The sequence below is a fragment of the Schistocerca serialis genome, chromosome 4 (genome assembly GCF_023864345.2).
Source record: "Schistocerca serialis cubense isolate TAMUIC-IGC-003099 chromosome 4, iqSchSeri2.2, whole genome shotgun sequence".
NCBI classification, from domain to species: domain Eukaryota; kingdom Metazoa; phylum Arthropoda; class Insecta; order Orthoptera; family Acrididae; genus Schistocerca; species Schistocerca serialis.
In genome coordinates, this window is record NC_064641.1 from 630,266,518 (window position 1) to 630,291,651 (window position 25,134).

At 44.3% G+C, this 25,134-nt stretch overlaps 1 protein-coding gene across 3 annotated transcripts in view; it reads left to right on the plus strand.

Moving 5' to 3' along the window:
- LOC126475462 (chitooligosaccharidolytic beta-N-acetylglucosaminidase) overlaps nt 1-25,134 on the plus strand; it is a 229,968-nt gene that overhangs the window by 183,492 nt on the left and 21,342 nt on the right. For all 3 annotated transcript variants that reach the window (XM_050103346.1, XM_050103345.1, XM_050103344.1), the window contains exon 3: nt 8,010-8,433. In XM_050103346.1, coding sequence (XP_049959303.1) covers nt 8,010-8,433 — 424 coding nt within the window. The remainder of the gene's footprint in view (nt 1-8,009; nt 8,434-25,134) is intronic.

The following is a 25,134-nucleotide window of genomic DNA, read 5'->3' on the forward strand; positions in this document are numbered from 1 at the left end:
GTTAATGCAAGGTGCTTTAGTGTGTTAGTCAGCTGGACAGGACGCTTGTAAATGGTGAGCTCCCTTTTTCCACTCGGCACTGCCAAATGTCACTCATACCAGAGAGGTCATAACATTGCTGCCCAAGGACTTAACGAACTGGAGTAGTGCCGACCTCAATAATGCCACCCTTGGCTCAGTATAGATGCAGAAACACGTTCGTATGTTTGTTGTCGCTAAGGGAACAGCTCACCATAGTGTCGTTGTACTATTTCTTCATTGCATTCAGTGAACCAAGAGATGCACATCGCCCAGTTATCAATCAGTAAACCTGTCCATACTGATGTGTATCACTGTTAACATACAACTAATACTGCCGGAAAAACAGACCCGAGACAGAACTGAGCATTAGTCAATGCTGACTTCAGGGTGTTGCATAAAGTGAGCTTTACTGTTGTCAGAGCAAGTGCCGTGTATGGAAGGGACTGGTTTCTTTCCAAACAAGAAACACAGGGCTTACTGTCGACACTTGCAGTGTTGCGCAGGTATGTTCGGTGCACGCCTCTGCAATCCTTTCTTTCTTATAATAAGACAATGCCTATCTTTAGACTGTGGTGCTAGTTCCATGATGATGTTCCTATCCATTTGATTATCACAAAATACTGAAACAATAATTAGTTCTGCAAGCAGAGAGAGTGTACTGATTAAAGCATAACAATCGCATGGACCATTTTAGCGTCTGTAGGTACATAATGTGTACATGTAAGATAGGGGCACAATAAGCAGCTTTTATATCGAAACATAGACGCCGAACTGAAAACAGTGCAGTATTAGACACATACGTAAGATTAACTGCGATTTGTGTTTTGGCGGTGGTATCGTCTGCTAGCATTGGAATTAAGCCATTCTCGTCGCGTTCGCATACGATGTAGCAGTAATTTTTTTTTTTTTCTCCTGTCTTCTTGCCTTGCTTCCTTTGTTTTCGTGACACATTGCGGATGTTGCATAAAAATTTGACATTTTTATGGCGTAATCTTAATCGGGAAGGCTCTACTCAGGAGCCTGTACAATAGATCACCGTGCCGAATACGATTGCGAACTTCCACAACAGCGCTATATGGGACACCAATGATAACTCCATATTTTTATGCTGATGAGTTTATTTTTAGTTAGGGAAGGACTTGCATAACGTACTAACCAGGACATTTACGTTGATCAGTTTAGTATAAAATACTGTAGGCCTATTAATTAACTTTGAATGTAAATATGACAGATATTGTTTAAATACTTACAAAATAATCAATGTCAAACATTGAACAGGAGTACAGCATTCTATCAGTCGGCCAATCTGACAAAATCGTGTTTACCTACCGGTATTTCATTTACGTTTGTTAACAGGTTGTCGTTCGTAACAATTTTTAAAATAATCCTGACAGCTGTACCACGATTGAAGAGTTCACAGAAAACAGAACACAGTACGTGACTCTTAACGGAGAGAAATCTTTAGAAGTAGTAGTAACTTCGTTCGTATCCGAAGGGAGTGTCATAGGACCATTACTTTTCGCAATACATGTAAATGACCTTGTGGATAACGTAGGAAGATTAATGAGGCTGTTCATGGACGACGCAGTTACACACGAAGAAGTGACAACACTAGAAAATTGTAGCGAAATGCAAGAAGACTTGCAGTGGATCAATGTTTGGTACATGCATTGGCAGTTGACCTTCAGCATAACGTAAATAGCCAGAAATATCCATTATTGTGTGGTTACACGAGTTCAGAATAACCTCTGAAAGCAGTCACATCCATTAAATATCTGGGAATATGCATGCGGAACAGTTTAAAGTGTAATGACGACGTAAAACTAATCGCAGGTATGGCAGATGCCAGAGTGAGATTCATTGATTGAATTTTCTCGTTTTGAGAATACTGGAGGGTGTTCTGTTTTAATTATAAAAAACCATTCAGCATATTATGCGATCTTGGCTGCTGAATGGTTTTTTTGAGATTCATTGGCAAAATCAGCAGCAACTTTAGTCCATCCATAAAGCAGGTAGCTTACAAAACCCTTGAACGAATTTTTGTTCATGCGTGCTTACCATGGCTATTTCTTTTCTTATCTTGCTGCATAAACACACGGAATTTTAACTCGTTTGCAAGCGAATTAGACATTATTATTTCGATGTCAATCGTATTCATACAACAAAGAACTATCCAGTGCGGACATTGGTGCGGCTCCCCCGTCGGAGGTTCGAGCCCTCCCCCGGGCATGGATGGGTGCGTGTGTTGTCCTTAGCGTAAGTTAGTTTAATTAGTGTGTAAGCATATGGTCCGATGACCTGAGCAGTTTCGTCCCATAGTTCTTACCACAAACTTCCAAGTTTTCCAGTGCGGACAGTTGATATTTGATGTCTACGCGTAATTGCCGTTGGTGCAGAGCTTCGGTAAGTAACGACAAAAAAAAAAAAAAAAAAAAAAAACATGGTTCATTGCTGTTGCACTTTCAAACTTCAATGTATTGCTTCGTAATAGATGGATTATATTATTTAAGTTACTTTGACAACTGACATAGGCTACAGCTTAAATGAGGTAAATTCAAACTTAAATGCATTGTGTAAATAATGTGATTATCGTACCGTGATTTCGATAAGCGTGTTACGTGAGCAATTCATACTTCAATATGTTTTTCAGCGACATACAGGTCTAATATTGATGTAATTTCGACAAACTTGTTACACGAATAACAAATTAGCGAAGAAATACCTGATCTTAGCGCCCCTTACAAGGTCTAGATCTACACCTACATCAATACTGTGCAAACGACTGTGAAATGCATGGCAGATGTTGCTTCCTATTGTAGCAGTTACTAAGGATTCTTCCCGTTCCATTCAAGTATGGAGATCATGAAACATGACTGTTCAATAGCCTCTTTGTGCGTTGTGATTAATCTAATCTTGTCCTCACAATCCATACGGGAGCGATACGTAGGCGGCTGTATTTTCCGGATCAGCATTTGAAGCCTGTTCTGGAAACTTTGAAAGTGGGTTTCCTATCCTCAAGCAGCTGCCAGTTCAGTTGCCTTCAGCATCTCTCTGACACCCTCCCAAGGGTCAAACAAACACTAGTGTTATCAGTCTCTGCATACGATCAATATCCCCTGTTCCTTCTAATCGGTAAGGGTCCCACGCACTTCATAAATATTCTGGTGTGGCCGCAAGAGTATTTCGTAACCGATCTCCTTTGCAGACTGATTATTTACCTAGCATTCTACCTATAAACCAAGTCTCCCACATGCTCTAACCATAACTGAGCATATGTCATCGTTCCGTTACATATTCGTACAAAGTGTTACATCCAGTCATTTGTATGAGCTAACCGTTTCCAAATGTGACTCGTTGATACTGCAGCCGTTGTAGGATACTATGATTTTCGTTTTGTGAAGTGCACAATTTTATATTGCCAATCTTTGCACCACTTTGAGATATCATCGAGATCCTACTTAACATTTGTGCAGCATTTCTCAGACAGCACTATATTGGTAACTAATCTGCTAAAAATCTGATTTTACTGTTAATATTGTCTCCAAGATCATTAATATACAACGTGAACAGCAAGGGTCCCAACGCACTTCCCTGTGGCACATTCAAAGTTATTTCTGCATCTGTCGAAAACTCTCCATCCAAGGTAACATGCTGCGTGCTTCCTGTCAAGCAGTCCTCAACCCAGCTACAAATTCCGTTTTATAACCCTTACGATAGTAGTGAGTTGTTATAGTTAAATTGCAGCTGTTCATAGAGGTCCAGTGTAGGCTATAGTTATCGTACGGCTGCGAAACTTGATAGATACTCGAACGCATTAATGCGGAACTGATATACGCTTGAAAAAAATTAGTTCTAGTTTTGGCCACCAGGTGCAAACCTGGCTATGTACAGCATCTCGTCCGTGGCTCCGGTGTTCATATTGTCAAATTGACAATTAATAATATCAACATTGTGCTCTTCCCAGTTGTTTAACCTTTTCTACCCATGTCCTGTTCCTAATCCATTACACATGGAAACCTTTTTGTACATCTCTCTTGCATTCACAGGGCCAGATTTGCACCTGGTGGAAAAAATGGGAAATAACGTTTTTCCAACGTAAATATTTTTCTCATTAAGGTAGTAGAATAACTACCAAGTTTTGCCATACAATAATTACAGTCTACGCTGGACTTCTGTGAGTTGCTGCACTTTAATCACAGCCACTCGCTAGTTTTGATAATAAGCATAGATGTGGTATTGAGCAAGTACTTTTCGGAAATAAATATTGCTTCTGCCTGACTGCCTTGATACATGGCTTTCGGTATGTCACGTGAGAAGTGCAAGCTGGGTTCCATATGATCGTCTTTTTCGAAACGCTAAATGCTTGTTGGCTTGGAGTAGGTCATTCTGTTAGACTTACGTACTTTCGTCAATCACTTCTACAGCGCGTCTTGTAGGCGTGTGTGACCATTGCTTTCTTCGAGTTACTGGGAGTAAATGTGAGAGGGATTCCATTGGGCACTGGAGCATTGTTCAGTTTTCGATATTTCAGCTGTTTCTCAACACCATTAGTAGTAATATCTACATCACTGATCTTTGCCCTTGTGCCAGAATACCCCTGGATTTTTATTTGTAAAGAAACATCTAGGGTATTAATAAACCGCTTTAGCTGTATTTAGTCCATTATTTTTAGATCACCGCCGGTTTCATGGCACTAAAAGCCACATCTTCAGGTGAGCATCTGCATAACAGTAAATAAATCAAGAAGGAGAAACAACCCTGAGACACCCACTGATACAATACATTTCTAAAATTATTTTACGATTTTTAAATTTTTTTTTTAAACGATTAAAAATTTTTACATGAGAATACTAAAATATTTGTACTAATTAGATCTAAAAGTCTCTGAACTTTGTAGCCATCATTCGTTGTCTGTCAGAACAAAACAACGCTAAAAGACGGAATGTCATTAAATAAAACAGCCGGATGCATGGATTCCAGTTCAGTATGGCGGATGGCGCTTAAACAAATAATGCCATAGTATGTATAAATGTAAAACTATTAAGACCTAATTTGTGGTTAGCACGAAAATTCAAGAAGTGGTTGCAACAAACTGGAGGGATGTTCTGCCTGAACTTCAAGTAAATAGCTACTGACGGAAAAGCAGGACCTGGAAACCGACCCATATGCTGTCGCGAACAGGGGACGCGGCCGCATGCTGTCCCTTACTGACGGCAACAAAGTAAACCGCTTGCCTATAAACGGCTCGCGTATGAGAACAAAGAATATTGTTGTATTAATATTCCTTGTTCTCATTCACCATCCGTGTGTTTGCCAAAGACATCCGATCATTCAGTTGAGGCCGTGCATCATCAGCGCATGCGCGAGCCGTCCATAGGCAAGCGGTTTGCTTTCTTGCCGTCAGTATGGGACAGCACGGGGCCGAGATCCCCTGCTCGCGACTGCATGTGGACCGGAGAAGAGGTAAATCCGGTTTCCAGGTTGTGCTTTTCCGTCAGTAGCAATTTACTTGATGTCGTTGGTCCAGGTACGACATCCCTCGAGTTTGTTGCAACAACTTCCTGGTTTTCCGTGATAGCGGCAAATTAGGTATTAATTGCTTTACATTTATTTTTACCTTACTACTGGAGCACTCTGATGTGATCACCGTATTCGACGGGAATCCATCCATCCGGCTGTTTTATTCAATGACATACCGTCTTGTAGCGATGTTTTGTTCTGACAAACAACGATCGTTAAGTAGAAAGTTCAGAACTTTTTAGCTCTAATGTTTTAGTTATGCGAAGACAAATATTTTAATATTCTCACGTAAAAGATTTAACGGTTTTAAAATTTTTTAAAAAAGTCGTAGAATAATTTTAGAAAGAAACTTGAGTGGATGTCTTAGTGTTATTCCTTCTTGGTTTATTCATTTTACATAGGTTTAAAGATCCTCTTAGCGTTCTTCCGTGTTTGCGATTTAAAAACTGGGTTGTTTTGGAAATCAGCCTTATGCAAACACAAGAAGTTTATTTTTATATTTCCCCAGACATGTTTCGACACCAATGTAATCTTCTGTGGGTTACATTTTTATTTTCTTAAAATTACATCGCTAATTGAACGGTATTATTACACATCGATTCTAGTGCTCATTTTCGGCGTTTTTTGACAGCATGTCATATTTTCTGTCCTGTTTCGTGTCCTTGGTTGGAGTCTCTATCAGCTACTACACTACTGGCCATTAAAATTTGCTACACCACGAAGATGACGTGCTACAGACGCGAACTTTAACCGACAGGAAGAAGATGCTGTGATATGCAAATGATTAGCTTTTCAGAGCATTCACACAAGGCTGGCGCCAGTGGAGTGTAGGAAAGTTTCCAACCGATTTCTCATACACAAACAGCAGTTGACCGGCGTTGCCTCGTGAAACATTGTTGTGATGCCTCGTGTAAGGAGGAGAAACGCGTACCATCACGTTTCCGACTTTGATAAAGGTCGGATTGTAGCCTATCGCGATTGCGGTTTATCGTATCGCGACATTGCTGCTCGCGTTGGTCGAAGTCCAATGACTATTAGCAGAATATGGAATCAGTGGGTTCAGGAGGGTAATACGGAACGCCGTGCTGGATCCCAACGGCCTCCTATCACTAGCAGTCGAGATGAGAGACATCTCATCCGCATGGCTGTAACGGATCGTGCAGCCACATCTCGATCCCTGACTCAACAGATGGGGACGTTTGTAAGACAACAACCATCTGCACGAACAGTTCGACGACGTTTGCAGCAGCATGCACTATCAGCTCGGAGACCATGGCTGCCGCTACCCTTGAGGCTGCATCACAGACAGGAGCGCCTCCGATGGTGTTCTCAACGACGAACCTGGGTGCACGAATGGCAAAACGTTATTTTTTCGGATGAATCCAGGTTCTGTTTACAGCATTCGTGTTTGGCGACATCACGGTGAACGCACGTTGGAAGCGTGTATTCGTCATCACCATACTGGCGTATCACCCGGCGTAATGGTATGGGGTGCCACTGGTTACACGTCTCGGTCACCTCTTGTTCGCATTGACGGCACTTTGAACAGTGGACGTTAAATTTCAGATGTGTTACGACCCGTGGCTCTACCCTTGATTCGATCCCTGTGAAAGCCTACATTTTAGTAGGATAACGCACGACTGCATGTTGCTGGTCCTGTACGGGCATTTCTGGATACAGAAAATGTTCGACTGCTTCCCTGGCCAGCACATTCTCCAGATTTCTCATCAATTGAAAACGTCTGGTCAATGGTGGCCGAGCAACTGGCTCGTCACAATACGCCAGTCACTACTCTTGATGAACTGTGGCACCGTGTTGAAACTGCACGGGCAGCTGTACCAGTACACGCCATCCAAGCTCTGTTTGACTCAATGCCCAGGCGTATCAAGGCCGTTATTACGGCCAGGGGTGGTTGTTCCGGGTACTGATTTCTCAGGATCTATGCACCCAAACTGCGTGAAAATGTAATCACAAGTCAGTTCTAGTATAATATATTTGTCCAATGAATACCCGTTTGACATCTGCATTTCTTCTTGGTGTAGCAATTTTTATGGCCAGTAGTGTACTTAGTGCGTTGCTTTCACTCAGTTCTTCATAAATTTCCGCACACTAAAAATAAACTAATTGTGTTTGCATAAGGCTGATTTCCAAAACAACTCGGTTTCTTGATTTACTGTTACGCAGATCTTCACCTGAATATATGGCTTTTAGTGCCATGAAACTGGTGGTGATAAAAAAAGGGGGGGAGGTAAATACAGCTGAAGCGCTTTATTGATACCCAAGATGATTACTCCTAGCTGTGGTTGCTCTACCTAAAAGGTTGTCTGTAAAGAGAGAGTCGAAGACAGAATTTCGATATGAAAAAATGTTTTTAACTCTCAAATACGCGAGATATCTTACTATACAGGATGGCTGACTACAACAGTGGCTAACTGTATGCCGGCTGAGCGCAGAAACAAATGTTGCAGGCCGGTGTGGACGTGGGAGTGCCGCGAGAGCCGATGCGAGAAGGTGGCCGCCGGTGAGGGCGAGGCGCAGTCGCTGGGCGCGTGCCGGCTGGCGTGCGACCCCTGGGCGACGCTGTGGCCGCGGCCGCGCGGCGGCCTGCAGAGGACGCCGGGCCGCCTGCTGGCGCTCAACCCGTACAGCGTGTCCGTGGAGGCGGCGGGCCGCGACCTGCAGCCCGGAGTGCGCCAGCTGCTGCAGGAGGCGGGACGCATCTTCCACAGGAAGGTGGAGCGCAAGGCGCGCACCAGCGCCAAGCAGCGGTCCGCCGGCGAGCGACGCTCCCTCTTCGTCACGCTCACCGTCAGCGACGGGCAGACGCGCTCCTTCCACACGGACACCTCGGAGGCCTACTCCCTCTCCATCTCGGAAGTCACTGCTGGCAGGGTAAGTGCGCATACTGTACGCGGCCCAGTCACCTTGTGACCACCGCCTATGTTCGGCGTCAACGTGTGTTGTGTACATAGTTCCGCGTAGTCAGCGCGTACACAACTTTCCCACTAGAGCGCGCCCCGCTAAGGCCGGTATTACACTATCAAATTTCTTTGTCAAAGATTTGATCAAAGATGTGATCAAATATTCCGTCAAATATATTTGACAAAGATCTTTGACGTAGCGCTAGAAGGGGTATTACACTATCATATTTTTCGTCAAAGTTCAAGATGGCTGACCACAACTTGTTATTAACCGCAGCAGTTGCATATACTACAATTGCACTGTGTGCATATGCGGAAGAGAAGCGGGGGAAAAAAAGGAAACATACCTGGGTGAAGCCATGGGTTTTACGATTGCTCGATAAAAGCATTCACCAAAACTTGTTACGTGAGCTTATAGTGGAGGACGTCAAGTCGTACATCAATTACTTAAGAATGGATGAGCATACATTTCTGTATGTGCTCAATGAAGTGTATCCTCATATCACAAAGCACTATATTCACTTAAGAACTGCTACATCTAGAAGACGGGCTCACTGTAACACTCAGATTCCTTGCTACAGTAGAGGGTTGGGTTAGGTTAGGTTAGGTTAGGTCAGGTCTGGTCTCCAATCTTCATAATCTATTTTTGTATTCAGTGCGCCTCACGTTGTAAAGCACCTCATCAGCTTCATACATCTCTATTAATTTTGTAGTTGTCAGCACACACCAATTGTATTTACCCGCAATGTTTATAAAAACACTACAGACGACATAATGCAGCGATACTAGTGCTCCATGTGGTAACATGTCACATTGCAGTGAACAGAATACAAGCGACTTCTTTGATCAAATCTACAGCGAGGCCCTAGATTTGATCAAATATTGGATGACATTTGACAAAGTTCCCTATTACACCATCAAATATCTTTGACAAAGATATTGGACAAAGATTTTTGACAAAGAAATTTGATAGTGTAATACCGGCCTAAGCACAACAGCGCAGGCGCAGCACTCGTCTGTCTCCGCAGTACCAGATGGCGCTACCATAGAGACGGACTGAATTCTGCTTCCGCTGATCCACGTATTAATATGTAACGCAGCCAATGAGATTGCTGCTAACGTAGAACCTTTTCTCCTCGCTGATCACACTCGCGCAGTGATACATGAACGCACGAGGTATTATAACGAGTGTTCAGACCTCCGATTAGTCAGTCTGCATTTGTCTGTACCAGTCTATAGTCAAGTTTCAGTCTGCGCCTAATAAGATTACCATATTCCTGTACATAGCCAGGAAGATAAATGTATAGACACATTTGTCAAGGATCAGAGATATATGTGAGAATAATATTAACGTACCAATACCAAAGGAACTTCAGATTGTCAATTGTAAATAGCCTCCAGAACAAAGTTAAGTAATTTTTATGCTTGTTATAATTTTAATAAATGTGTGTGAAAATTAATAAAGTTCTGTTTAAAGTTGGTCACCGTCAATCTGCTACTCTAAGCGTGCAAGTGGCATTTCTATCGTCTAACCTAACGGCAGAAGATAAACACGCCACGATAAGACCACGAGACGTATTGCTGACTCTCGCCTACTTCGTTAGAGCGACAAGTCAAATAATCTGATGGTGTGTGTACTGAAGGTCTTACAGTACGCTCACCACAACGTGCAACAACCATTCCCATATGTCAGGTGACAGCAATAGCAGTGGGGGGGGGATGTGATGGGGAGGGGACCGAGGAAAGCAATGCAGTCATCATCGTAATTCAGAAACTGAGGACATACCAAACGTCCAAGGGTGGGGGCATTTCAAAATGGCTAAGTGGGTAAACTGTTCGAGGTGCAACAACCATTCCCATATGGCAGGTGACAGCAGTAGCAGTGGGGGCGTGTGTCGGGGGAGGGGACCAAAGAAAGCAATGCAGTTATCATAATTCAGAATTGAGGACTTATCTACCGTCCAAGGGTGGAGGCATTTCAAAATGGCTAAGTTGGTAAACTGTTCGACGTGCAATAACCATTCCCAAATGGCAGGTGACAGCATTAGCAATGGGGGGATGTGTCAGGGGAGCGGGGGGGGGGGGGGGGGGGGGGCCAAGGAAAGCAATGCAGTCGTCATCGTAATTCAGAAACTGAGGACTTATCTAACGTCCAAGGGTTGAGGCATTTCAAAATGTCTAAGTTGGTAAACTGATCGATGTGCAACAACCAGGTGACAGCAGTAGCAGTGGGGGGATGTGTCGTGGGAGGGGACCAAGGAAAGCAATGCAGTCATCATCATAATTCAGAAACTGAGGACTTATCTAACGTACAAGGGTGGAGGCATTTCAAAATGGCTAAGTTGGTAAACTGTTTGCGTGCTGTCGTGTTTAAAGTATACCGAGGATGGCAGAATGGCGCTATCCAAAGGCAACTCTGAGGCAACTGTGGTGCACCCTGAACCCTAGATGACAAGGGTGAACACTGGCTGCATAGACGTGTACAGGTGAATAGACGTGCAACTGTTGAGCAACTGACCATCCAGACGAATCAAGAGGTTAGTAACAGTGTCTCCTCAATGACCGTTCAGGGAATGTCCCTGCGTATCGATGTCCACTGCAGGTGTTTGGTTCGTGCAACGATGAAGGCTGTAATTTTCACGCCAATACTGCAACTGGACGTTCACTGATTGACGACAGTTGGAATTTTGAGATGATAGACGAAGTGTCTTAAGCCAAACACTCTGCTACAATCTTCGGAAGAGTCCAGGCCAGAGGATGTAGCGTTATGGTCTGAGGAATATTATCGACACATCCCCTTGGTGGTCTCGTCGTTCTGGAAGGCACAATCGATCAAGACAAATAAGCATCAATCCTTGGAGACCGTGTCCAATCCTACGTGCAGTTTGTTTTTCCTTTCATCATGGCATCTATCAGGAGGATAAAACAACATGCCACATAGCTTGCATATATGTGCACAGTTCAAAGAGCGCCCCAGATTTAAACCCAATCGAAAATCTGTGGGACCACCTCGTTTGCGCTGTCCATGCCATGGATCTTCAACCTGCAAACTTAGGGCCGATGGCCATTGCACTGGAGTCGACATGGTCCACATCCCTGTCGGTACCTTCCAGCTCACTGACACTGTTTTGCAATTTTCGCAGTGGTGCATCTGCAGAAGAAGGTTATTCAGGTGGTCATCTGTAACATAAGTAAATTCCTTAATCCTACTACAGTGCTAAACGGCCAAGAAGAAACAGTTCATTATTATTTAACGTAGTTCCTGTGATTGTTAATTTTTTTAGTGTACTCTTCTAGCTTCAATTAAAATGTGCTATGTATTAAAGTTGTGCCACATCCAAGAATGTGGTATGCGCATGGCGTGGACAACAGGATGGAAACACCACAAACACAGCACATTTCCATCCCTACTATGGTGTTGCAAAACCATTGGCATTCAAAACAGTTTCCAGTCATCTCATAAAGGATAAATGCAAGTTCTGTATGGTTTTCAATGGAATGTTGTAACATTCTTCTTGCAAGATACTGGCACGTTAGGTGACAATGATGGAGATGGATAGCGATCGCACACCGGTCTCTCCAAAGTAGACCGGAAAGGCTCAATCATACTGAAATATAATGACTTTGGTGGTTAAGGGGAGACGCTACAGCTCGTCCTTAGTCTCACAGAACCAGTCCTGGACGATGCAGCCTTTGTGAAGAGGAACCCTGTCGTCTTGGAACACTATATCACCATTGGAGATCAAACATTGTACCATCTGATGGACCTAATCAGGAAAAACGGTCATATAGTCCTTGTCAGTAATGCAACCTTGTAGAGTAACCATGGAGCCCATGGAATACCACAATATAGCTGACCAAATCGTCAAAGTACCCCCATTGCGTTTCACTATAGGCAGCAAGCAGTCCATTGTAGGTTTGGAATGGCTTATGCTAGACATAAGCTACCCCAAAAGTTGGAAACAATGTGAAACAAGGCCCATCCACCCAAATTACTTTCTTCTATTGCTCCACAGTACAGGTTTTACGGGCTTTGGCACTATGTCTTACATTTTGGTCATCTGCATTACTGACGTATGGCTTTGGAATTCCAGATCGCCCTATAGTTCCCTACTTCAGGAGCTTCCTTTGTGTTGTTTTGGTGCTGACAGAATTCATGAATGTGGCATTAATTTCTGCAATGGCTTTTACAGCTGTTGTCCTCTTACTTTTCGTCACAGTCTTCTTCAATGACCATTTGTCAATATCACTCTACAAAACAATCTCGTCTGCATTGTGACTTAGTGGATGATGTTTTGCCATTTTCCCTGCAAGTGGTATAAATCTTCGATACAGTGCCTCGTGAAACACCATACCCCTGGGCTACATTGGTTATGGAAGCACCCACCATACAAGAACCACCAACAATTTGCCCACGTTTGAACTCACTTAGCTGCAACATAATGCTCTCTGTCAGGACTACCTAGAACTCTGTAATATCCCCCAGGGGGCTCACCACTCTTTGGCAGGTTCGTGCTTGGCTACCACGGGACCCCAGCCTTTGCAGCACTTCTTCCCTTCCGTGCTGTGTGTCTATCCTCTTACTATTCTTTTTCCCCTCCCTTGGGGAACATGTCTGGGGTATTGTTGGGAATGTTCTGCATTCTGTCGCTGATCTGCGAACAGTCTCAACTTTGTTTTTGACTCCTTTTTCCTTTCTTTGTTTCCCTTCTCCTCTCGTTCCTCCACTAAGGCGTTTGAGGATCCTCTTTTTTCTTCTTCCTCCTTGTGCGCTCCTTAAGGCCGGTCCACACGTCTGACACTTAAAAGGTGACTGGGTAACGCGTAATTCCCAACCCTGGATCGACAGGTAGGGTTCGGATGTACCCCCTGGTACAGGCCAGGCCCAGGGAGGGGTGATTGCCTAAGCAGTAACCTTCCCAGATTGCCCACCCTGTCAGGGGTTCAGGAGGTGTGACCTGAGGTACGAACAATCACCTAAGGCGGGTGCACCCCCTTGTGAAGGGGGCCCCCAGTTGGAAGGAGCAGGCCATCGGAGACGTTGGCAATTGTGGAGGATTTCCTAGTGATGAGTCAATCATCCTCTCCATCGACGTCGACGAAACGTAAATGTAATGAGGCTAGTCATTTGAAGACCCTTCCCGCTGCTCCACGATTCCTTGTGGTATCACGTACTGAAGATGGTCAATCCTTCGCCATGGTCAATCAATTTATTATTCAGATAGGTGTTGATGCCATTGCTGGCCCTGTGAAATCTTGCTCTCGTTTACAGAATGGCACTTTGCTTTTGGAGACGGCTTCTGACTCTCAAGCACAGCAACTACTTGCTGCCTCACTTCTCCATGGCTACCCTGTTCGTGCCAAGGCACATAGAACTTTGAATTCTTCCCATGGTGTAATTTACACCAGGCTACTTGACGGTCTAACTGAGGCTGAAATACAATCTTACCTCTCTGATCAGGGTGCCATTGCTGCCCATTATGTAATGAAAAAGGTCGATTCTTCCTTGGTGCCCACCCACACTATTTTTCACCTTTGATAGGGTGGTGCTGCCGTCAAATATTAAAGCAGGCTACGAAATCATCACAGTCCGGCTGTACATTCTGAATACGATGCGCTGCTACCAGTGTTATCAGTTCAATCACACTAAAACATCTTGTCGACACCCAGCCACATGCGTAACCTGTGGCAGGGATGCACACGAGGGCGAATGTCCGCCTCCTCCTCCCCACTGTATCAACTTCAATGGCGGCCATGCCGCCTTCTCCCGGGATTGTCCCATGTGTCTAGATGAGCGGGTTGTTCAAGAGATTCAGGTGAAGGAAAAAGTGCCTTACCCAGTAACTTGCAAGTTACTGGCTGTGTTCTCCAGTCTGGCACCTATATTTCAGTTCTTGTGACCCCTCGGTCCATGAAGGAAATGGTCACGCAGACATGCGGCCTCAAATTTGGCTCTCAGGTTGTGAAGTCACACGGTGTCAAGGTAGCATCGCCGCCCCCCCCCTCCCCGTCCCCGTCCCGCTGTGCAGCAAACTGTCAAACTCTCGTCGAAAGGGGCAAAGCTACCCACTACACAACCAACAGGCAGGAAAGGACAGAAGGAGTACTCCTGCAGTGAAGACTTTCTCCAGCCAAACAACACCCAAGTCTTCCTCTAACCAGAAGGGCTTGAAGAAGCCTGCTAAAGACATATGGTCTTTTCCTTCACCAACTCGAAGATCCTGCATGATGGTGTCACCATGTGGTCACTTAGCCCGGCCGGCCTCTGTCTCACTGGTGCGCACCACCAACCGTTTTTCAACGTTGGACTCCGCAGACCAACCACACAAGCACGCTGATGCTTCTGTGGACCCCATGGAGCAGGATCCTCCTGATTCTGTGCCCTTAGTAGCGACTCTCCACCAGCTATCCCTTGGCCGCCACCGAGTTGACACCCATATATCTCTTCCTCCTCATGACTGTCCTCCAATGGAACGTTTGCGGCCTTCAGTCCCACGAGGATTTATGGCTGCTTCTACCATTGCAACATCCACTTGGAATCTGCCTTCAGGAAACGAAACTGCACCCTCAAGACCGCTTTGAGCTTTCACATTGCTTACCAATTCGTTTTGACCTTCACCCTGAGGTCTGTATCCCATCTCATGGGGATGTTACGCTGCTCATATGTGATGACCTTCATAGTCAACCCATCTCCCTGACTACCCATCTTCAAGCTGTTGCTCTGTTGCTGTTCGCCTTTTCCTTCCTCACCTGACTTTCTCCCTCTGTACCATTTATGTATTTCCGTCCTTCGATGTCACGAGGGCTGACTTCTTCCAGCTTATTGGGCAGCTACCTTCACCGTTTTTGCTACTTGGTGACTTTAATGCGCATCATCCCCTTTGGGGTTCTCCCAGGGCCTGCCAGAGAGGTGCCCTCTTGGCTGACATTCTTGATCAACTCAACCTCTTCTGCCTTAACACTGGAGCACCCACATTCGTTTCTGACTCCTCGCACACCTATTCCCATTTAGACCTATCCTTTTTCACTGCCCAGCTTGCCCATCGCCTGGAGTGGTCCGTTCTTTCTGACGCCTACTTGAGCGACCATTTCCGTGTGCTCTCCGTCTGCTGACTCCTACCCCATCCACATGCATGCCCAAACGGCAGCTTACTGAGGCTGACTGGCAGCTTTACACCTCCCTGGCGACCGTCGTAGAACAAGATTTCCTCAGCTGTTACGACCAGGTGGATTATCTCACCAAAGATATCCTTACTGCTGCAGAACGTTCCATTCCTCACACTTCCTCTTTACCATGTTGTGTCCCAGTCCCTACCCCTTGGTTGACTGAAGCATGCCACGACGCAATTTGTGCATGGAGACGTGCTCTGCACGTTTTTAACCACCATCCTAAGCTGGAAAACTGCATTCATTATCAACAGATGCGTGCAAAGTGTCGTTGAGTTCTTTGGCATAGCAAAAGAGCTAGTTTGATTTTATTCACTAGTTCTTTTAACAGTTCCACACCTTCCTCTGTCGTGTGGGCCAACGTCCAATGGCTCTCTGGAACCAAGATCCATTCCCCCATTTCTGGCCTGACAGTAGGTGCCGATGTCATTGTGGATCCTGTTGCTATCTCCAACACCTTGGGCAGCCATTTTGCGGAAGTTTCGAGCTCTTCCCCCCACCACCCTGGTTTCATCCATCAAAAAGGAGTGAAGGAGGCTCGGGCGATTCCCTTCTCTTCTCCGAATCGTGAGTGCTACAATGCCATCATCACTATGAGGGAGCTAGATCATGCTCTCAGTTCATCCCAGTCCTCCATCGCAAGGACAGATGCTATCCACATCCGGATGCTGTAGCGCCTCTCTCATGCAGGCAAACACTTTCTGCTTAACGCATACAGCTGCATCTGGACTGAGGGCACATTTCCTGGATGCTGGCGTGAAGCCACCGTCATACCCATACCTAAGTCCAGTAAGGACAAAAACCTTCCTTCTAGCTACCGCCCCATCTCTCTTACCAGCTGCGTTTGCAAGGTGATGGAACATATGATTCATGCCCGGCTGGTGTGGTGGCTCGAGTCTCGCCATTTACTCACAAATGCACAAAGTGGATTTCAAGTGCGGCGTTCTGCAGTTGACCATCTCCACCCATGTCATGAATGGTTTCCTGCGGAAATCCCAGACTGTGGCCGTGTTTTGCGATTTGGAGAAGGCTTATGACACTTGCTGGAAAACAGGTGTCCTTCGTACTCTTTACACGTGGGGCTTCCGTGGGCACATGCCCTGTTTTCTTCGGGCAGTCTTAAAAGAGTGCGTGTGGGTTCTGCCTTGTCGAACACCTTTATTCAGGAAAATGGTGTGCCTCAGGGTTCCGTCCTGAGTGTCATCCTCTTTGCTGTCGCCGTTAACCCTATAATGGCCTGTCTCCCACCGGGCGTTTCTGGCTCCATATTTGTCGATGATTTTGCCATTTATTGCAGTTCTCCACGGACATGTCTCACTGAGCGGCGTCTTCAGCGCTGCCTTGATCGTTTTCACTCCTGCAGCATCGCCAATGGCTTTCGCTTTTCCACTGACAAAACCTTCTGTATTAATTTCTGGTGGCGCAAATGGTTTCTCCCACCATCTCTATACCTTGGGCCTGTTGCCCTTCCATTCGTTGACACTGTGAAATTTCTGGGGCTCATGCTCGATAGGAAACTCTCTTGGTCCTCCCACGTCTCTCACCTGGCAGCCTGCTGTACGCCATCCCTCAATGTCCTCTGTGTCCTCAATGGTACTTCTCGGGGTGCCAATCCATCCACCCTCCTCCAATTGTACTGGTCCCTTGTCCGTTCTAAACTCGACCTGGGTGCATTGTTTATGCATCTGCACGCCCATCTCTTTTACGCTGTCTCAACACTATCCAACATCATGACATCCATTTGGCCATGGGTGCCTTTTACACCAGCCCAGTTGAGCTGCTGAACTACCACAGTGGCTTTCTCCTCAGCAGATATGAATGCCGTTTGTCTGCCATGCATGGCCACCTCTCCTATGCCTCCTTCTTTGATGATTCCTTAGATAGTCAGTATGGGGCTCGTCCCTCTTCTCTGTTACCTCCTAGAGTCCACTTTCGCCACTTGCTACGGCGGCTTAACTTCATGCACCACCTTTTCCAATGAGTGTGAACCCTTCACCACCTTGGCTTCGTGAAGCGCCCTTTGTTAACCTTGGCCTTCATTCACTTCCTAAAGATACTACTCCAACCTCGGTCTATCGCCTTCAGTTTCATGACCTTAGCATGGAACTTAGCGATAGTACCCATGTATACATTGATGGCTCTCGGACTGACTGTGGAGTCAGATGTGCCTTCATCATTAGCACCCGTGTCTTTTGATATCGGCTTCTGACACACGCCTCCGTATTTACAGCCAAGCTTTTCACCTTGTATCAGGCCACAGAGTACATCCCGCGACACAGCCGTCCCAATTGTGTCCTCTGCTCAGACTCATTCTGCGCCCTCCAAAGTCTTTGTGTGCTGTGCACTGCTCATCCCTTAGTGCAGCGGGTCCAGGAAAGCTGTCACTTGCTCACTCTTGGTGGAGCCAATGTCATGTTTGTGTGAGTCCCTGGTCATGTCGGTCTGCCAGGAAACGAGGCTGCTGACACTGCTGCCAAGGCTCCAGTCCTCGTACCTCAGCCCGCGAGTACCTCTATTCCCTCCAATCATCTCTGCATTGCCGTCTGTCAGGAGGTGGTGTCACTTTGTCATCGCCAATGTTCCCTCCTTCACAGGAATAAGCTTTAGTTTATTAAGCCTCTCCTGGCACCTTGGATGACCTCCTCTTGGCCCTCCCACTGGGAGAAGATTATTTTAACTCAGATGCGTATTGGGCACTGTCTTTTTAGCCATTGTCATTTGCTCAGTGTCACTACCCCACCACTTTGTATGCATTACGCCCAAGTTTTAACTGTCCGCCACTTGCAGCTGGAATGCCCCTTTTTTTTACCAATTTTTCCAGCTTGGGTTTGCTATCTGATTTATCAGCCGTTTTAGCGAATGATGCGTGAGCTGTCGGCCGCGTTTTGCTTTTTCATCTGCCGAAGCAATATGGCAAAGGTCATTTAATTTTTAGTTTTGGACCTCCATTTTTGTATGCTGTTTTTTTAGCCCTTTTTCCACGTCTTGTTTAGCTGTCTCCTATTCTGTCCATTGGGACTGACATATAGTCGTTTCTTTCGTCTCTGTATTGGTGTTCTATAGTTTTGACTTGGGAACATATGACCCCAGTTGTTTTTTCACCCTAAAACAAAACAGAACAAACAAAAAGAACTCTGTTATGACCAGGACGAAAGGTTACAACTTATTGAGAACATTGTACAGGGTCCCAGGCACATTTTACTGCTGGTACATCATCTAACACACCAGTGTGGACTAAGATGGATAGACGCTGTGGGGCCTGTAACTTGGCCACGAAGATCACTTGTCAGTGCTCTGGATTTTTCTGTGGTCCTTTCAAAAAGTGGAGTATGTATCACACCTGTTGATAAGGTTCATGAACTGGTTAAGTCCCGAGATAATCCAGGGGTGTTTGAAGATTTGTAACTCACTGTGGGAAAAGTGCAGTATTGCCTCCAGAAGTGGTGATGATAGGTAGAACTCCTTCTTCAGCAGCTGTGAGTGTACAATAAGATTGTAACGTATGATGTGCTGAAGTACTGTTGTATTTCTAGTTTTAAAATAGTCCTTTAGATAAATTAGAGCTCTGTTGCACACAGACCTACCTGATATGTTTACATTTGAAATACAGGGTGGCAAGGTTAACATATGTTTCTACAGGTATAGAAAAAAATGTTTTCTTTACACACATAATACACCTCGACATACACACCATTAGTGGTGTAACAGGCAACTAATCTGTATTCCACTTCTCTCAGTGTTTTGCAGCATTGCTGGTGTAATAGTTGCTCAAAAGTGATGACGCAGATCACAAACTAGTGTTAGTGTCTGGTGCACTTGTTCTTGATAAACACCCACACCAAAAAAATCAAGTGGTATAATGTCTGGGCTTTTAGGGGGCCATGTAGTCAATGAATTACCTCTCCCAATCCACCAATCTGGGAACTCACGATCCAGGAAATCCCTCACAATTTGTTCTCAAAGTAGCATTGTGTGCAATCTTTTTGAGACCTCATGTTATGAGGAAGTTGTGGCACTGGATGCAGTGCAACATGTCTATGTACATTGTTGCATTAACTGCAGGCTCTGCAAAGAAGAAAGGGGCTATAACCCTGTCCTTCAACAATCCACACCACACACATTGACTTTTGGAGAGTCACATTTGCATTCTCACTATGTGGGGACGGGGGTGTTTGAGATCCCCATATGTGGCAATTTTGTGTGTTAACCATGTGGGAAGTGGGAAGTTTACTGTACTTGGAGGCTGATATGAATCGTCATCCAAAAAATAGACCAAATTTAGGAATGCCTCATTTTCGTCTATTTTTCCCAGAATTGTCGCTTCAAATGCTTTCCACTGTGGCCTGTCCTCAGCCTTGATTTTGTGACAACACTGCAGTTTGTATGCCTGAATAAGGTAACTGTAAATGTGAATTAATTCAGCAGTGCCTCTAGAATTGCAGGCTTGGCATGGTGGCCTGACAAAAATATACACTCATTCCCAGAGCTGCTTGTCCCATTTCTTGATTTATACGTAAATGGGGTCATCATAAGTCAGTTGCAGTCTATACCCATGCTGAAAACAATGTTGTACCAGTGCAACAGACGTTAGCTTCATGAGTGAAAGTGCACATAACACATTCTGCCATGAAGTCCGTGTGGCTACTGACATGTGTTTACATAAACAAAGCAGTTACACATCTGTACACTTGGTACCAAGTGCCACAAGCAGACATGGAAAATATTTTGTGTTATCATGCACGTAGAAGCAAACTGCCAATAAATGTCTCAGTTACATCTCTAGTTATTACATTTTATATCATTATATGTTTAACCTGGACACCCTGTACATTTATATTAACTAGGACAATATTTCATGGTGAAGTCAGTGGTGGCCCTTCACCACAGATTAGCAACTATCTCAAAAATTGGCCGTTTGTTAATCTTTGCCATTGTGTTTATTGCAGTCTTTTTGATTTTATTATTGCATACATTCCCCCATGTCAATTTCTGTCACTAATTGCATTACACCATGTATGCAAATTTTGCAGTGGGATATCTCTGGCACTCCACTCAGCTTGGAACACCAAGCAACTGCTTGCGTTGCTTGGGCCTTATGCCAGCCCTGGTTATGAAATAAAAGCATAACCTCCACTGCATACTGAAAGGTGGCTTGTGGAGAGAAGATGTAGATGTAACAGTACATAAAATGGTAGTTACTACAGTATGTAATACATATTGTCACTAACCACTACTCCTTGAAAATGACTTCCTCCATTGTCCCTCCATTCACCTGGATGCAGTACTGTAGGTGTCGCAGGAAGGATTCCATGACATACTTGATGCATCGTCCACAATGACACTTAATTTCTTCACATAACTGCAAATGAAGTAATCTGGAGCTGTCAAATCTGGGGAAAGAGATGGCCATGTCACATTACCACAGTAGGGAATCATCCTCAAGCTAAACAGTGACTAAGAATCACTCGTGCTAATGACACACACAATACCACAACTTTTGGAGTCACATGGGGGCTTTTCACATAAACGTCATGCATGGATATTCCTGACACCAGTACTGCAGGTTTTGCTTATTAAGATAGCCAGTCACACAGTAGTTTGCCTTATCGGATGTCAGCAGTTGATGGGGAAACAGTAACCATTGCAAGAATTTCAGTGCAGTGGGAAAGTCTTTTGCCTAGCACTGTCTCTCAGGTCTTGAATCACCTGCAGTTTATATGGATGAAACTTAACACTTTCACTGCCAATTACATAAAGCTTGCCATTTCTTAGAGAGGACTTGCCAACAATGAAGATGAACTGATCTCATCAATAAGTGTCATTTTGTACTGAAAAGCAATAGAAATCATACCCCATCAAATGACAGGATTGGCAGTCAACTGAATTTTTTGCATTCTGTCAGTTGATGGGATTGATGTACAAAGTATTAAATTCATCCAGTAAGCCCAATGAACTGTTAAAGTGTTTGTGCATGTCAGGGTGCTGAATGACTACTATTGTGTTAAAGTTACATATATTCATTCCAAGTTATAATACATTCAAACACCTTTCTCCTAACTTGATGACTGCTGGTTCAGAACACTACCTGTGGCACTCCACTGTCACATCCACCTGAAAATACTGTACCTCTCGGATGCAAATCCACAGATCACTGCTTAATGGCATACTGCTTGCCTGATTCCCTTATATTCAGCACTGTATGCATGTGCAGTGTACAATGTACATTTGGTCACAGTCATTTGCTGTGTTAGATACAGTACTCACCAGTATAGAGTTCAGAATTAATGTGGACCATACCCATTAAATCCAGTTTTCTGAGACAGGACTAAAAACGTAAATTACTTTATTAAAACTTGCAATTTAAATCATTGAGGTTTTGATGTATTTAGAAAGCCTTTAAATTGACTTCTATGCTATATTATTGAAAAAATTGGCAATTGGTGGTAAATACTATGGGTCCAAACTGCTGAGGTCATCAATCCCTAAGCTTACACACTACAATCTAACTTAAACTAACTTATGCTAAGGACAGCACACACACCCATGCCCAAGGGAGGACTCGAACCTTCGATGGGTGGAGCCACGCGAACCATGACACGGTGCCCTAGACTGCACGGCTACCCCACACAGCACTATATTATGTCCACTAACTCATTATAGTTACTGCAGTGAAGGATACAATTTGATGATGTATGGCACTTAGTTCATTTACCCTTAGAATCTTTAAGGAAAATATGTGAAACGTTTTATTATTGATATTACATCAAAAAGACACAAATCTGTTTAGTATTATATTAACATACATACTTTACATATCATCAGGTTAGATAGAAAAGTTGCTGATAAAGCCTGTACAATTATTCATTTACATTTCTACTCTACAATTCACTCGTAAGTGCTTGGCAGAGGGTTCACTGAACCACATTGACTATTTCTCTACCATCCCATTCTCGAATAGCGTGCAGGATAAACGAACACTTACACCTTTCTGTGTGAGCTCTAATTTCTCATATTTTATTACAATGATCATTTCTCCCTACCCTAACTCAAGTATCATGACATTGCCCCCCCCCCCCCCCCCCCCCGCCGCCATTTTATGATAACAGGAAAAGGCTGCTCTTACTTGAATTTTTTTTATGTCCTCCACCAGCACTATCTGGTACAGATCCCATACCATGCAGAAGTATTCCAGAAGAGGATGGACAAGCATACCGTACACAGTTCGTTTAGTAGACCCGCTGCATCTTCTAAGCATTTTGCCAAAAAACAGTCTTTGGCTGTTCCTCCTCACAACATTTTCTGTGTGATCATTCCAATTTAAGTTGTTCACAGTTGTAATACATAGGCATTTAGTTGAATTGACAGCCTTTAGATTTGTGTGATTTACTGTGTAGCCAAAATTTAACTGCTTTCTTTTAGTGCTCATGTGAAAGACTTCACACTTTCCATTAGAGTCAATTGCCACTTTTCACACAATACAGTTGTCTTATCTAAATCATTCTGCATTTCTTTTTGATCTTCTGATGACTTTACTAGATAGCAAGTAAGACCTTAATTTGCAAGCAATGCAACAGTCCTGCTCAGATGTCTCCTAAATCATTTATATAGATTAGAACAGCAAAGTGCCTATAACAATTCCTTAGGGAATCCTACATTATTTTTGTTTTACTCAGTGGTTTGCCATTAGTTACTACAAACTGTGACTGTTCTGACAGTAAATCATGAATCCAGTTGCACAACTAAGATGTTACTTCATAGACACAGTTCTGTGTTTCCAAGAACAATATTTTCTGAATCTGTGTTGACTGTGTCAATATTTTCTTTTCTCTGAGGTAATTCATAATGATGGAACACAATATATGTTCCAAAATCCTACTGTAAACTGACATCGCTGATGTGGATCTATAATTCAGTGTATTATTCCTATTTCCCTTACATTTTGGTGCGACTATGCAACTTTACCATCTTTAGATGTGGATCTTTTGACAAGCGAATGGCTGTATATGATTGCTAAGTATGGAGGTATTGTGTCAGTATACTATGAAAGGAACCCAACTGGTGTACAGTCTGGACCAGAACACTTGCCTTTATTGAATTATGTAAACTGCTTCACTACACATGGGATATCTACTACCCTGGTCACAACTGCATACGGAAGTATTTCTTCATATTCTTGTCATGAAAAATGTCATCTTTATTCCATATAGTTACACTGCTGGACCATGTGTTTAGCGGTACTGGAATAGTTTTGAAGTACAAAGCACAATGGCAGGAATGAATCATATAATTTCTCTTCTGTATACTCACTGGTCTTCTGTACTAATAAGATAGATTTTCATGCATGTTTGCTAGTCTGTGGAGGCCTTCCTTGTAGTTTCTTTTCTGGAGTCATCTCTCAAAATGAAACACAAAGGTGATCGAAAGTGGAAGATGATGTGACTTACCAAACGAAAGCGCTGGCAGGTCGATGTGTCTGTGTCTTTGAATATGTCTGCTTGTGTCTGTATATGTGTGGATGGATATGTGTGTGTGTGCGAGTGTATACCCGTCCTTTTTTCCCCCTAAGGTAAGTCTTTCCACTCCCAGGATTGGGATGACTCCTTACCCTCTCCCTTAAAACCCACATCCTTTCATCTTTCCCTCTCCATCTCTCTTTCCTGACGAAGCAACCGTTGGTTGCGAAAGCTAGAATTTTGTGTGTATGTTTGTGTGACTATTGACCTGGCAGTGCTTTCATTTTGTAAGTCACATCATCTTTGTTTTTAGATATATTTTTCCCACGTGGAATGTTTCCCGAGAGAGAGAGAGAGAGAGAGATACACCATGTTGAACAGTGACAACAGGTGAGGAAAGGAAGCTGGCCAGGGTAGGTAACCAGAACACTAATGGCCACAAGGCAGAAAAGTCCACTGATGCACTTGAATTGTAGTCAACCCATATAGTTAATTCCAACACATGGCAGCTAAATTTCAGCAATAGAAACACTCAGTGTTGCTCACAGGAAAACTTCCCCAACAGCAAACCACCAAAACTAACCACACAGCACAAACGGATGTGGCTTGGGTACTTGAAACCACTACTCAAGTTGATGTCCTGGATCGGTGAACCATGAAGCTCGTAGCGATTGAACAGCTCCACACATGCGCCGACACTGCACAGGGACCGCCAGCGGACCCAGCTGACTGGACCACATGGAGATAACGTACCTGGTCCTCGGCAACCAACCGACTCCTCTCAGATGCTGACAACATCTAAAATAGTCATCAGTGGAAATAACGCCAACTACACGCACAACCTGACACCAAGACCGTGGCCCAGCTCAAGCGATGTGTGGCGACCATTGTCGGGTGAGCCATGTTGACGCAGACCTCACAATTCCAACCTGACTGCACTAGTGCTGCATTGCAACTCCCCGACTGGCAGGTCCGGACTGTGCTCCAGATGCATTCCAACTGACTGGCAGCCCGAACTCGCAACCCGAACTCCCCTATGACAAACGACAACT